General features: G+C 41.0%; 1 protein-coding gene across 1 annotated transcript in view; it reads left to right on the top strand.

Moving 5' to 3' along the window:
* Nucleotides 1-14,108, top strand: part of IQCB1 (IQ motif containing B1) — a 378,653-nt gene that overhangs the window by 96,274 nt on the left and 268,271 nt on the right. The window contains exon 7 of the mRNA XM_078682448.1: nucleotides 3,599-3,698. Coding sequence (XP_078538574.1) covers nucleotides 3,599-3,698 — 100 coding nt within the window. The remainder of the gene's footprint in view (nucleotides 1-3,598; nucleotides 3,699-14,108) is intronic.

Raw genomic sequence — 14,108 nt, 5'->3', positions numbered from 1 at the left:
GTAACAGTGTCCTTTATTTTCCAGTATCAACGAACCTCGCCAGACCAGACCTAGAGGATTCGTCCCCAGGATACATCCCCTCCCTCTTCCCCCAGAGTGCTATCTTTCTCCAGTGTATCCATCTCCTTGGGAGGGTTGGCACATAAGGGAATTGGGAGGCTTCTCTTCCGACCGTGGTCCCCGTGGGCAAGTTAAAGAGACAGGTTAGTGGTGCTCTGAACAAAGAGGGGTGCCGAACCTGTCGGACCTTGACAGTAACTGGGACCTGCAGTGCATTCTGGGATACTGTGAAGTTCTGGAAGGTTCTCTTAAAGGCACAGTATCCTATTCTGAGCCACATAATGGCAGCCTGTGGGGCTTGTCTGTCCAGGTTCTCCTCTCTATCATTCCAGAGGGTGTTTGCTGTTAAAGCAAGGGAAATCTGTACAGGCTTTGCTGTTTTGTGGATTTTGTGGTGGAATTTCTAGTTGAAGTACTGGACAGTGTAGCCTTTATAGGCTGCATTATCTGTCTTTAAATTCTCTCTTAAGTGTCTGTGCAGTTCTGCATTTTTTCGACACTGTAAGAGATTATTTTTGATTGCTCCGGGGTCCACGCACATGGGCGGGACTATTCACTAGATTATGACTATAACAGAGATACCCCTACTACAGAACTGGAGTTACAGGACAGAAACTACTCCTTTTACTCTACCATTCAAACAGGTAATAACGTACTCGTTTCTCTCTGAATGCACATAAAGTAGCAATTCAAAGTTTGACTCGAACGGAATTACAAATTCATTTACGCACTTTCAAACAGAAAGTTTCCCATACCACATGTAATGAAATCCTGGCAGGACTTTAACCAGCCATAGAAATCCACATTTGCCAGTAAAATAGACGACGCTACTTTTACCCTTCACACAATCTCGAATTCATTCTATTACTCTTTTCACAGTGAGTTTTAAAACAGGCTCCAAGTCCCTATACTCAAAGCTACGATTTCATAGACAATCCTCACTATACATTCTACCTAGCACACCTAGAATCCCTAAATTCGTGCTGTACGACCACAACACTAGTGATAACAATACCTCTATTTTGAAACAGAACAAATGCACTGTGCAACTTCACTTTGTCACACCACTCATATGCCGGCTCAACTAGGATTTTTCACACTGCAGGAAAAAAACCTTTCGACTACATATAACGAATGAACAAAACTCAACATGTGTTAAACATCGATCCTATGTAACTACCATGTAGCATATTGGTTACCATAGCAACCGTAACTCTGCTACCAGGAAATTGATCCAGCGCCCCTATAGAAAATATGCCATAAGCAACGCTACCCAACTCCACAATACTCACCATTAATCATAAATCATTCACAAGGCCCATAAACTAACATGACATATTTTGAGCAACTGAATCATGTGACCTAATTAATAAAACCTATTCACAAACTATATACATATTTATATACAACTGCAGTATAATATTTTCACCATGGTTATATAAAATTTTGCATTTAATTAAGCCACTTAGGCGATTGAATCTGCTAATGGTAACCTAAAACTCATAAATAACAAGGCCAGCTTATTTTTTAAGAATCTTATTTATTAACTATTATTCAAAGAAAAGTGCATTTTTATTAGAATCTTTTTATTCAAGCTTTATCTTTTTAGAGGATTTAGCAGAAGTATTGACAGTCACAAGCAAAATCAGTTAGCATATTTTAAACATGAATAAACAGTTTTCCATCACCTAAACCCTAACGTCCCTGTCTAAAACTCACTTCACCTAAAAGTATAAAGTTAAAGTCATTAGGCCTATTGATTCTTACGTGGTCCAAGAAAAAGTCCGACAGCACGTCTCAGTCTCAGGAGAAGATGAGCAGCAAGCGCGCCCTCCCTCCCAAGGGGTCAGTTTTTATACCTTTCTAACTAGTCTAAAGTAACATTATCGAACATTTTTTCGAAAAGCTGAACTCCCAATTGGCCAAACCACATCGGCCCACCATTAGGTCATTGTCCTTTGACCAAGTCCGGGGCTTCATCACAGCCTTTATTGTTCATAGTTTTACCATCCTCTTTGCTTCCTCAAAAAGTTACATTTCCCGAGGAGGAACTCTCGTCTCTTAATCTTGGCAGGTTCCGCCGCATCCTGTCCTTGACAAGGACAGCAAGAACGCATCTCAACTCGACCATGTCTGATATAATTTAAACGTTGACTGTTCAGCAGAAAGATGACTTTTCTCATCAGTGCAACTGCGCATGGCTGAATTTTTTTCTCTGGTCCAGTTTTCACAAGCTGCAAAACCCGCCATCCATTTTTGTCAGGCCCATTCGTAAAACTAATGCATAAACAAACACAAAACATCAATTAATGTGAGAAATAAAGTTTGTTCTGTTTCCCACCCACCTTTGCTAATAATTACCCATTAATCTATGTTACCTAGCAGAAGCAAATGAAGCAACAAACAGATTCGTGCAACATTTAAGACAAGAAAACAAAACATGAGCACACAGAAATAAGCACATGCAATTATAAAGCTGCATTTAATATTGAAAAAAAACGATAAACAAAATTAGTTTATTATTTCTCACATGCAAGCACTTTGCACATAATTGCACATATATGAGCACACATATTAGTTTCCCGCGTATAGTGATCTGCAAGTTTATTCTAGGTTGATTAGTACGTTTCACTGCACACCTTGTTAATATAATTATTTATTATGGAAGTGTAACTTTGCGAGTTGAAAACAAATTTATTTCCAAATCTCGCTCCATCAAGAAAACAATCACTTTCGGGAGCAGTTAGTCCCAATTGATAAGTGCTTAATTCACCTTAATGACAGTATACATGCGAATAAAGAGGTGGAGAATGAAATGGCATTATTCATAGATTCAGATAAGACCCACAACACCTCTGCAATTAGGCTATTATACATATGATAACATAAAATGCTTCAAAAATCTAAGAATGCACCCAAGAACTGCCTGAACTCTTGTAGAAATACTGCTGTATCTAAAAAGTTAATTCACTCCAAGCCTATCGGAGAGGTATATTGAAATTGCATGAATTTGAGAAAGATACTAAAGAACATGAATATAGGCAATTCATGTTTTCTTGTGACCAACTGTCTCTTATTCAACCTCATTTATTATTCCTCCTTTTAGAATTAGATGGACTCCAGAGATACCAGATTCCTCCTGTGTCCCTGGAGCCAAAAACAGTTTGTAAAAGTAGTTTGGAGGGCATTTCCAATCGTTGTACATGTGGTATCTTGTTCTGTGTATGTGTGAATGTATGTAAGGTATTTGAATCTAGAGAGAGTGTGTGTAAGTTAAGTCATTGTGTTCCTTGATGAGTGTATTCCATTATTGTTCATTGAGAATCAACAGTCTGTGATTGGAGAGCGTTATCAATTTCATGATCTGGCACGCTGTCTAGGAGGAACTACTTAGCTGCTACCTGAACTTTGTTTCCTGGAAATAAAGCCACCTATTTTTACCAGCTAGTCTACTGAGTCTACCAACAATTATGTTTTGTTTGAATGCTGCAATACACTTAAAGTAGTAACTGTCCCCTTGTATTTCCTGTTATTTTAGTTTTGAAAAATGAGCATTTTCTGCAGTTGCTGATGACGAATGATGTAGAAACAGGAACTATGGTGATATCTGTCCTGCAGAACACAGTTAGAGCCAACAGGTAAATGGATAGCGTAAACTGCAATCCCAAAATGCTGAATCCTATCTTAAAAAATATTAGATGTTGTTTTTGGGGCTTATGCTGGTTTTTCATAGCTTTAGCAGTCATCTCACAGAGAAATAGGCAGTACTTTGCTTAATTAACTATTACTTAGTTGAAGAACAAGAAGTTAATTTAAGGATGTGTTGACCTCCTGGCTGTTGTAATATATTTTCCTTTTATTCAGCATAATTTATTATTGTAGGTATACTTACATTGGCATACCAGTGTCCTGTCTTTCATTTTCAGAGTATTTTTAGGTTGATTATCCTTTAGATACTCTATGATGTGGCCCACGTTACCTAACATAGACAGACACGTCTGTCTAAAAACACACTTTATTCTATTAAATTGCTTCAAGCATTGATGTGATTAAAAAAGGTAGTCTCGTACTTCACTTTCAAGAAAGTGTCTCCTCCTCTGTAAACAGTCGATCCTCTTCCTTGTGATCCATCGATGGGTCAGCAGATTGCAACAGAGGCTGCATATTCAGATCCATTATGAACTTCAGATTGATTTATAATTTCTTATGGCGAGTGATGGTTTCTGGTTTAAGGAAACAATGGAATCGTGTTTGCCCTAAGGGTACCCATTTTTTAAAGATCTTTTTGTTGTCCATTTTATACAATCTCACCAAAACCCTTTCACCCTTCATCTTTATTATTGAGTGAGGAGTTCCTGACATGTCTTTTGTGGTGGCGTCAGACCTTCTTGAAATCACCATCATGCCCTTCAGCTGAACTTCAGACCCTCGGTTGTCCACAAAGATCATGCAGGTGGTTGCGGCCCATCTTAATAGAGTGGAGATACACCTATTTCCTTATCTCAACAACTGGCTCCTGACTTCATGTTCACATTAGTTTGTTTTTGGGCACCTGCAGGCAATGGAATTGTTCCGGTCCACCCTTGGATTCTGGCTTAACAAACTGATTTCCCACCTTCACCCTGTGTATTTATAGGGGCCATCCTGGACATGGTGGCTTCCAAGGCCTTTCTGCCCCTGCAACAGTCCAGGACATTCATTCTCTGATCCTGAAGTTTTCAGAGCGAGCACTTGTTTCAGACCACCTGTTACTGAGGCTTCTTGAGCTCTTGGCTACGTGCATCCTCCTGGATCCTCATGGCTGTTAACACAAGCAGGTCCTTGAATGGAACTTTCGCCTTCATTGGGCCCAGCTCTGGTGGTGCTTTTCAGACAATATCCACATCTGGAGTGAGGTGGACCTGGATCTGCGGTGGCAGTTTCCGTCCTAACCTGCAACTGACCATTCTCCGCATCCCAGTTTTCTAGTGGCGTCAGACGTGTTATCTCATAGTTGGGTAGGTCATCTGGATAAAGGGGAGATCAGGAGCCTCTTGTCGCCAATGGAAGCACTATTGCATTAATGTTTTGGAGCTCCATGCCATCCCACTGGCATTCAAGACTTTTCTGCCTTCTGTCAGGGGCATGCCAGTCCAGTTACTAACAGACAACAAGACTGTCATGTGGTAGTGCTACCAGGAGGGCAGAACGTGGCCCTGCAACCTTCTCTGGGGGCCCTGAGACTGTGGCAGTGGCTGGACTCTGATTAGATCTCCCTGACGATCAATCACCTTGCAGGTTCCTGCAACATCAGGGTGGATGAACTCAGCACACATAATTTTGCTGATCACAAATGGCATCTGCACTGAGAGGGGGCACAGGGCATTTTCGCCCAGTGAAACGTAGCCGTAGTAGATCTGTTCAGCACTTCGAGGAATGCTCAATACCCAGCCTTTTGCACTATTGAGTTTCATCCTTGAGGATCCCTGGTAGATCCCAAAGGCGTTAATAAAGTCCAGGATGGAACATGTTCAGTACTTCCTGATTACCTCAGACTCAAATCGTAAGTGTCCAGTACTAGGAGGTCCTGAATCTAAGCATATGTTCTCCTCATGAACTGCCTCTGTGGGAGGCCCTTCTCGTCCAGCAACCAGGCTGATTCTTGTATTTGAACCTCCACAATCCATACCTCTGTGCTTGGAGACTGAGCAGCGTCGACTGAGTGGTTGTGATCTACCTTCGTACGTGATGGATGTCATTTTGGCAGCTCGCAGTCTATCCACAAAGTACATTTACTCTGGCCGTTAGTCTACATTTATCTGGTGCGAGAATATGCAGGTTGACCTTCTGCAGACATATATGTCTTATGTCCTTTATTTTGCTTTGTACCTGGACCGACATGGCTTTGGTGTGGGCACTCGTCAATCATATTTATCAAACCTATCGACATTATTTGTTTGCTTGATTAGCCTTCTTGGCCTGAGTCACCTATTGTGATGTGTTTTTTGAAAGGGCTTTCAAACATGTCTCCTCCTGCACCCTTCTACGGTATATTGCATTGGGATCTGAATTTGGTCCTTACTTTTCCGATATGTGCTCCCTTTGCGCCTCTGCACAATGTACCTTTTGGCTCTTGACTCTAAAAACTGGTTCTCTCTTTACCATCCTTCTGGGCATCATGCAGGTGCGATGCAGGCACTATTCTATCTCCCTTTCTGAACAACTGTACTCTTCAGCCACTGAACCCTTTGTCCCTCTCATCCTTTTCCTTGTATGTTGCGTTTAGTCCCAGTTCTTCGTCGTGTTTTGTCAAGAAAACAATTCTGCCGAAATACCAATAAATTGAGTTCAGTGCACTGCCCGCCTACTCGAGGTGCTCCTGGCGCATCCACTTTGTCTAACTCCCATCTGTTGGTTCCAGATTTGTAAAGCGCGACTTACCACCCCTAAGGGTATCCAGGCGCTGGAGGGCATCGGGGAGATTAAGTGAGCTATTGCCCAGAGTCACATGATGCCGAGCTGTGCTGCCGCTGGCACCGGGAATCGAACCATGAGCCCGTGCTCTGGAGGCAGCCACTCTGGTCACTGCGCCACACCTCTCTCACCGTTCACTTAGGAGAGCAAACCTTCTTGCAGTTCAGCCCCTGGTTCCTGGACATGCAGTCAGCAGCCATTCAAATTCTTTACCTGGAATGCACGAAAATTACACCATCTGATTCACAAGGTGCAAGCAGTTAACCGGAGAAAGAGAAATAAGCTTTGGCAATGCCAACTGTTTCCCCTTTTATACCTTGACAAGATGTTTACATAACTGAGGTGTACACTGAAGAGAAATCAACAGGAAAATATTATTTTCTTCTAGTTGAACGGAAGCCCTACTGTGCCCCCCCAACTAACATGTAATTCATATTCAATAGTTTTACCAGCTTCCTGTTAAATGATGCAACTTTGTCAAAAAGTTTTTAAAAATATAAATTTCTTCATAACAATTGAGAGGATTTACACAGATAATGGCAATTATATTTTGGCTGATTTGTTATATCGAGATGGCTAATTCGTTCAGATGAGCACTGTTTGGAAAAAAAAACATTTTCTCCCTGAAATTTTTTTCTGATTTAATCACGACTCAACTTGTTGCAACAAGAGCGTCACTAATGATACATTTGTATATTTATTTATTAAAAAATGTGAACAAAAAATTATAGCAGGCAGTATTGGGATCAGTATACACATCTTTTAGTGTGTATACAAATAGTAAGTGAAGCGTTCTTAGAAAAATCAAGCTCTTTTTGTTAGGGAAAAGCACAATTTCAAGTATGCTTTGTAATTTAAGGAGGTAAACCAGTCAGTCGCAGGAAGGCAACAGTCAGTTTGCATTGACGAATGCCAGTATTTCATGTTACCACTCAAAGGTGATGTAGCATTAGGCACTCTTTGAATGTAAAAACAAAACGTGAAACCTAGAGTACGCAGATTCACAGGTCTGACTCTTTAACACGAATAACCCATTTTCCCCTGGTGGTGCTAAAGTGCTGCAAAGTCAAAACATAAAGTCAGAAAAATAGCACACTACAGACATCTTTAACTAAAATGAAACCTATGTCTGTACATGCCGAATGCACGAAAGTTAAAAAAAGAAAGGAAACTGACGTCAGCACTTCAATATAACTGCTTACTCAAAATCTGCATGAAGTCCTCCTTGGTCTCTCTGTAACTAGTATTGTAGTCAAGAGCCCTCCTCCGAAGTAGTATATTTCCTTTCCATGCTCCTCCATACTGAGTGTGCTACTGTTATACCTTGGAAACTAAATGTACAAGGTTGCTTTTTGGCCCTACAGAAACGTTGTTCTCTATGTACCAGTTTTATTTTCCTACAAAGCCCACGCATTTACGCCTGAGAATCTCTATAACGGGATCTTCATTAATATTCACAAAAACATATTAGGCCCACACTTCTGCGGGATCACACAATCTCTCCAAAGAATGCATACGAAAATGAAATATTTGCACATAATGAATCTCAAAAACTAATAGGAAAAATAATAAAACAATCTTTCAAAAATAAAAAAAAGGGGAAGAGGGGGTAATCTTGTAAAGGGGGCATGAGTGCTCTGAGTAAAAGGATATGCAAATTATGTGTAATTATAATTGGTAAGGACAGCCTAGCTGTAAGTCCCTAGTTTAAAATAGGACATGTAGATTTAGAGCCCAAATAGACTGAATGCACTTAAGCGTGCACTACTGTGGTGACCGCTGTCATTTTAAAGGCAGCAATGCCATTCAGGCTGCCTGTACCTTGCATTTAAATGCAAATTCGACTTTGGATTTAAAGGTACTTCCAAAGGTAAACAGCCTTTAGTGCACAATTGCTAGTGCGCATACCAAAACCGAGGTTATATTTTTCCACCAGCCCACGCCTCTGGACTCCAACTTGTGGTGGCCCCTTGAATTGAGCACACACCCCTCACCTAAAGACTCAGTTAAAAATCTCGGGGTAATTTGGGATACCAACCTCTCTTTCCAAAAACAAATCCAGACTGTATCCGCGGCCTGTTTTTCCAAGATGAGGATGATGAAAAAGTTCATCAATTTCCTCCCCAGCCAGACTAGGAAAACTATCGTGCAGGCTTTGATCACCTCCCAGCTGGATTACGCCAATGGACTGTACCTTGGTCTCTCCTTGGGCCTCCAACGGCGTCTCCAGACAGTCCAGAATGCTGCTGTTCGTCTGGTCTGTGGCCTCCCCCTTCATGAACGTATCACTCCCCACCGGCATAAGCTGCACTGGCTCCCCGTTGACAAAAGGGCGGAATTCAAGGCACTTACCCTAGCTCACCGGGCTGTCAAGGGAAAGGGCTCTGCATACTTATCCTCCTGCCTCCGTCCATACAGCAACACCAGACTTCTCCGATCGAGCTCTAAACATCTTCTTTCCACCCCCAGATTTAAAAAAGCTCGTTCTGGGGGAAAAACATTCCAAGTCTGCGCCTCTTCCCACTGGAACAAGCTACCTATGTCCATCCGGACCATCCAGGAGGAACTCCCCTTCCGGAGAGCCCTAAAAACCTTTCTCTTCTGTTCGTACCATCTGAGTCAGACACAGCATCAATTCTCACAGAAGCGCCGGGACACCCCGTTGGGGTATCTGTGCGCTATATAAAACTCCCTAATAATAATAATAATAATACCATTACTTCGCAAGCGTTACTACGCTTGCGATGTTTCAAAGCGTACCATTAGTACGTACGCAAGTTGTTACATCGCAAGCATTGTTATAATGCATGTGTTGTAATGGTAAGCGCTATTCTCATCGTTGTTTGGAAGGAGCTTCCGTTTCCAAACAACGTCGTGCAGATCTGACGTCGCTGGAAGCCGGAGAAGAGAGGAACCACGGAGGAGAGAGAGGTAAGTCTAGGTTTTTTTTGTATCGTACATGGGTAGTCTTTTAGGTTGTAGGGTTGTGTTTGAGTAGTGTAGGTTCGTGCTGGGGCTACTGTTTTTTGGTTTAGGGTAGTGATGTGGTGTATGTGTAGTGTAGGGTAGTGTTTTAGGGTTTAGGGTAGTGTCGGGGGGCCGAGCAGGGTAGTGTTTTAGTGTAGGGAACGGACGAGGTAGGGTCATGCTGGGGGTAGTGTTTTAGGGTTTAGGGTAGTGTAGTGGTGTTAGTTTAGCATAGGTTAATGTATTAGGGTTTAGGGTTGTGTCGGAGTGTAGTGCAGGGTAGTGTTTGGGTGTAGGAACAGGACTGGGGGTCGGGGAGGGTTGTGCAGGGGGTAGTGTTTTAGGGTAGTGTTGTGGTGACTGTGTAGTGTTGGGTAGTGTTTATGGGTTTAGGGTAGTGTTGGGGTGTCGTGCAGGGTAGTGTAGTGTAGGGAGAGGACTGGGGAAGGGTGAGGGTCGTGCAGGGAGTAGTATTATAGGGTAGTGGTGTGGTGTTTGTGTAGTGTAGGTTAGTGTAAGCATGATTTTAGAGCGATTTTTTTAATTAGCATAAAGGGTAGTGTTGTAGCGTAGTGAGCAGACTAGGGAAGGGTAGGGTTGTGCAGGGGGTAGTGTTTTAGGGTTTAGGTTAGTGGTGTGGTGTTTGTGTAGTGTAGGGTAGTGTTTAAGGGTTTAGGGTAGTGTTGGGGTGTTTGCAGGGTAGTGTTGTAGTGTAGGGTCCAGGCAGGGGGGAAGGTGGTTTAGGAGTAGTGTATTAGGGTTTTGGGTAGTGTAGTGATGTTGAAGTAGTGTAAGGTAGTATACGGTAGTGTAGTGTAAGCATGATTTGAGTGCAGTTTTTAATTAGCATAAACTATAGTACATTTATAACCATTTGCGTTATAAATGCATGCACAGTTAAAACTTGCGAAGTAATGGTTTATGCTAAGTAAAAACATGCGAAGTAACGGTTTATGCTAAGTAAAAACATCACACTAAATCATGCGAAGTAATGGTATGCGAAATATCAACATACATTCACTTCCAAAGTCTCAAGCTATCTTATATTTACATATAAGTCGCCACTTAGGTCTCCCCTAGGGGCAGGGTGCCTAGTAACTATAAGCAGGGACATTATAAAAGATGTTTTATAAGCCCTGGTGAGGGAAAAACGGCCAATTCTGTTTTCCCCATTGTAGTGAATGGCTCCATAGGCTAACATTGAGATATTTTATTTAAGTATAAATATTGACCGGAGCCACCTAAAAATATACTTCTATAGTTAAGATAAATCTAACAACTTGCCACTGTTAGATTTATAATATCTGTGAAAGAAAATAAGTTATTAAACTTTATTTTCTGTGAGCCAAAATCCAGCCTTTCAGCTGCTCTCTCCTGATTGCCCAGCCTCTGGCCAGGCTGCTCTGAGTTGTGAAAAGCCTTGCTCAAAAGACAATGGTTTCCTATGGATAGAGAAGTACAAGCCGCAGAGCAGATGGCAGAAAGTGGCCAAACTGGTCTTCAAAAGGAGAATGACACTTTAGGACAGCACAGGCTGACCTCGGCATACTGCCACCAGAGCCACACAGGAGCCCCTGTAATTAGATTAGGGACAGGGTTGGAAGGGGAGTGTTTAGGAAAAATAGCCACACGAGTAGGTTGGGTTAGCCTGATCCAGCTCCTTTTGAGAGACTTTCTCCATTTTGGATGTTGAGAGAATAGTACTTTCTGGGACAAGAATATGCCACATTTAGAGGAAGTGGTTATACACCTGGGTGACACCCTGCATCCCATTTGTCAGGGGTGCCCCCCCATCTGACACCCAGGAACACTGGATACATATGGAAGGGCTGCATAGCTCCTCTGATCTGATGACTGAAACTACAAGAGGAAAGACTGCCCTGCTGGGTTCTGGATCTGCACCCAAAGGACTGCACTCCGAAGGACTGCACCTGCTGCACAATCTGGTACTATAGCCCTAAAGACTTTTCCTTGCTGCAAGAAGGATTAAGGAGTGGACTTCTTGCAAGCTACAGGTTAACAGAGCACACCTGCATCATCGCCACCAAGAGTCCCCATCCTGCCGTGTGTGTTGTGGACTTTTAAGGATTTGGCCATGTGCATTGTGGTAATTGTAGTCCGGACATCCCAAGGACTATTAAGGAGATGCCAGACCCTTGGATTTGTAATTTGTGTTTTGGGCACTTTGAACCCTCAAAAGGAACTTCATGAAGAAATTCCAGAAGTTTGGAGCAACGTTTGGGAAAAGTTTCCATAAGGTGACCGACTCGATGTCAAAAGTCAAGTTGGCTACCTACAACCACGACCCGGTCTGGATTTCAAGTTCATCCTGCTGAAAGCTCCGCAGCTCCAGACTTCCAGGATTTGACCTGCGCCTTGTATAGAAATAATCCGACGTCACATTGAAATCAGCGTGCTGGAGGGGACCGCTCGATGTTGTGAGAAAATCCTTCAGAAAAGTTTCTAAGTCCGAAGGAAAAATTTAGACCGAGGCCTCCCGCTTAATGTAGCCGACCAGGGCCCCATCACAGTCGGCCTCAAACTTTGACTTTGTCCCTGTCAAGCGCGACCAGATGTCTCAAAGTGGCGCTATTTGTTTTTAAGCAGTAGAAAGTGTTTCTTTTTGAAAAAAATCATTTCTTCGGTTCTGTACATTGGATTTTTGTCATTTTGGTGTCTTATTTGTTTATAAATATAAATTGGAGTTTTATTTTTATTGTGTGTTTTGTCTTACTTATTTCTTGTATTGTTTTTTAAAAAAATGCTTTAAACACCTGTCTCCTAAGTTACGCCTGCCTGCTTATTGCCAGCTACCAAGTGTTGATCGAGGAAATAATTTATTGAGATCTTGACTGACCTTTTTTATTGTGTTTGTGGTCTTATTACTAGTGGTAAGTTACTACTTATCACTACTAATAAATCACTTTCCAATAGGGGTTTAGGGAAAGGCAAGCACATTCAAAACACACACCTAAAAAAGCATAAGACCATTGTAGCTCACCAAATAATATTAGTACAGCGCTAATAGTGTCAAAACACGCTTAAATATGCTCCATTTTAGTGTTGGAGTAAGTAAAGCACTACACAAGGCTAACTTCTAGTACTGCAGTACATTCTGAGAAAAAACTATGGAAGCAAGGATTTAATCAAAATTGTATGAATGTTATATTATTCTAAAATTAAAGTTTTATAAATTTAGTGGTAAATTAAGTGTAGTTATTGTTTTGAATTTTTTTGAATAATAACCTCAGTTTTAAAATATTAAACATAACGTTTTTTTAAGCATAAAAAATCATTTATTCGTAACTGTTAAACAGGTTTACTGCAAATTAAACCAAAACATGTTAGTGAAGTAGATAATGTTACTTTTTAATTATTGTTTAAAAATATTTATAATTTAAGTTAATATATTTAAATGATTTTATAATTTAATGCAGATCTTATTTCTGTAAGTAATATTGTAAATATGTTCTTTCATTAGTTTGAGGTTCATATTCATTACTTTAAAGTAATTTACGTATATATTTTACAATAAAATATTTTTTCAAATGAAATTCATTAACATTGTACTCATAAATTCTTTCATTGTAGAAACTACCTCCCACCTCCTTAGATGGGGTAGAGACATGTAAGTTTCCCCTTGGTGTAAGTCAGCACTTTGAAAATGTTAAGACCAAAAAGTGGAGAGTTACATCTTGGTGTAGGAGTAGATCTACATGTCAGTAGACCTCTACATGTAAATGTACCTTTGTGAATTAAGCCCTTCGTGCCTAATCTCAATAGAATAAGTGTGGTGGGGTCACTGACAGTGAGCTATGGAAGTGTCACCTTGCTGCCCCAAGAGAACAAAATGGGGCATTTTAAAGACAAACACTTATTCAGCCCCAGACCCTGTATACCTGGGAAATACAGAAAGGATGTCTGCTGATCAATGCCTCATAAACCTAATTGAAGTAGGATCAGTGTGTTGTTTGAGATACTAAACGACTTGAAGCATTCTTCCCAAATTACTTCAGATAAAGTGGCAGATGCATTATAAAGTGGAAATCACAAAGTGTGAGGTGTGGAACCATATACTGTTACATAGACACATGATATACAGCTATACGGCATGAATCTAACATCCAGGATCAGAAAACATTTAAACATTGCACAAGTGTCTCTGAACCATGTGGCTCCTTGACTCTTTACACATCTGTTTTCGGGACCTCTGGGTGCAGAACAGATGCATGATTCACTACATGTTTTCTGTGACATTATCTTGAGTGTCAAAGGGCACCTTGCAGCTATTTCTGAGCAGGTATCCTGATTGCATTAGCAAAAATACTACCAAACTATTCAAAAGTTGAAATAAATAAAAGCCCTTGAAAACATGTGAGCTGATTTACCATGTACTGACTACAAGTAATCCAACTATTTATTTAAAAAACTTTGACTGTTCACCAACTAGTTGAAAGGTCTTAATAAACATATCTTGTCAATCTTTTAGTTTCTGGTCCTAGATATAAAGAGAAGAGTATCTTAATGATATTTAGAGATGGGGATCTAGAAACTAAAATCATTCCAGGGCACCTACACAATCCAAATTCATATTATGTATTCAATTTAGAAATGTTTCTGCTTTCTGA

The sequence above is a fragment of the Lissotriton helveticus genome, chromosome 3_1 (assembly GCF_964261635.1).
Source record: "Lissotriton helveticus chromosome 3_1, aLisHel1.1, whole genome shotgun sequence".
NCBI lineage: Eukaryota > Metazoa > Chordata > Amphibia > Caudata > Salamandridae > Lissotriton > Lissotriton helveticus.
This window is presented reverse-complemented; position numbering and strand designations above follow the sequence as displayed.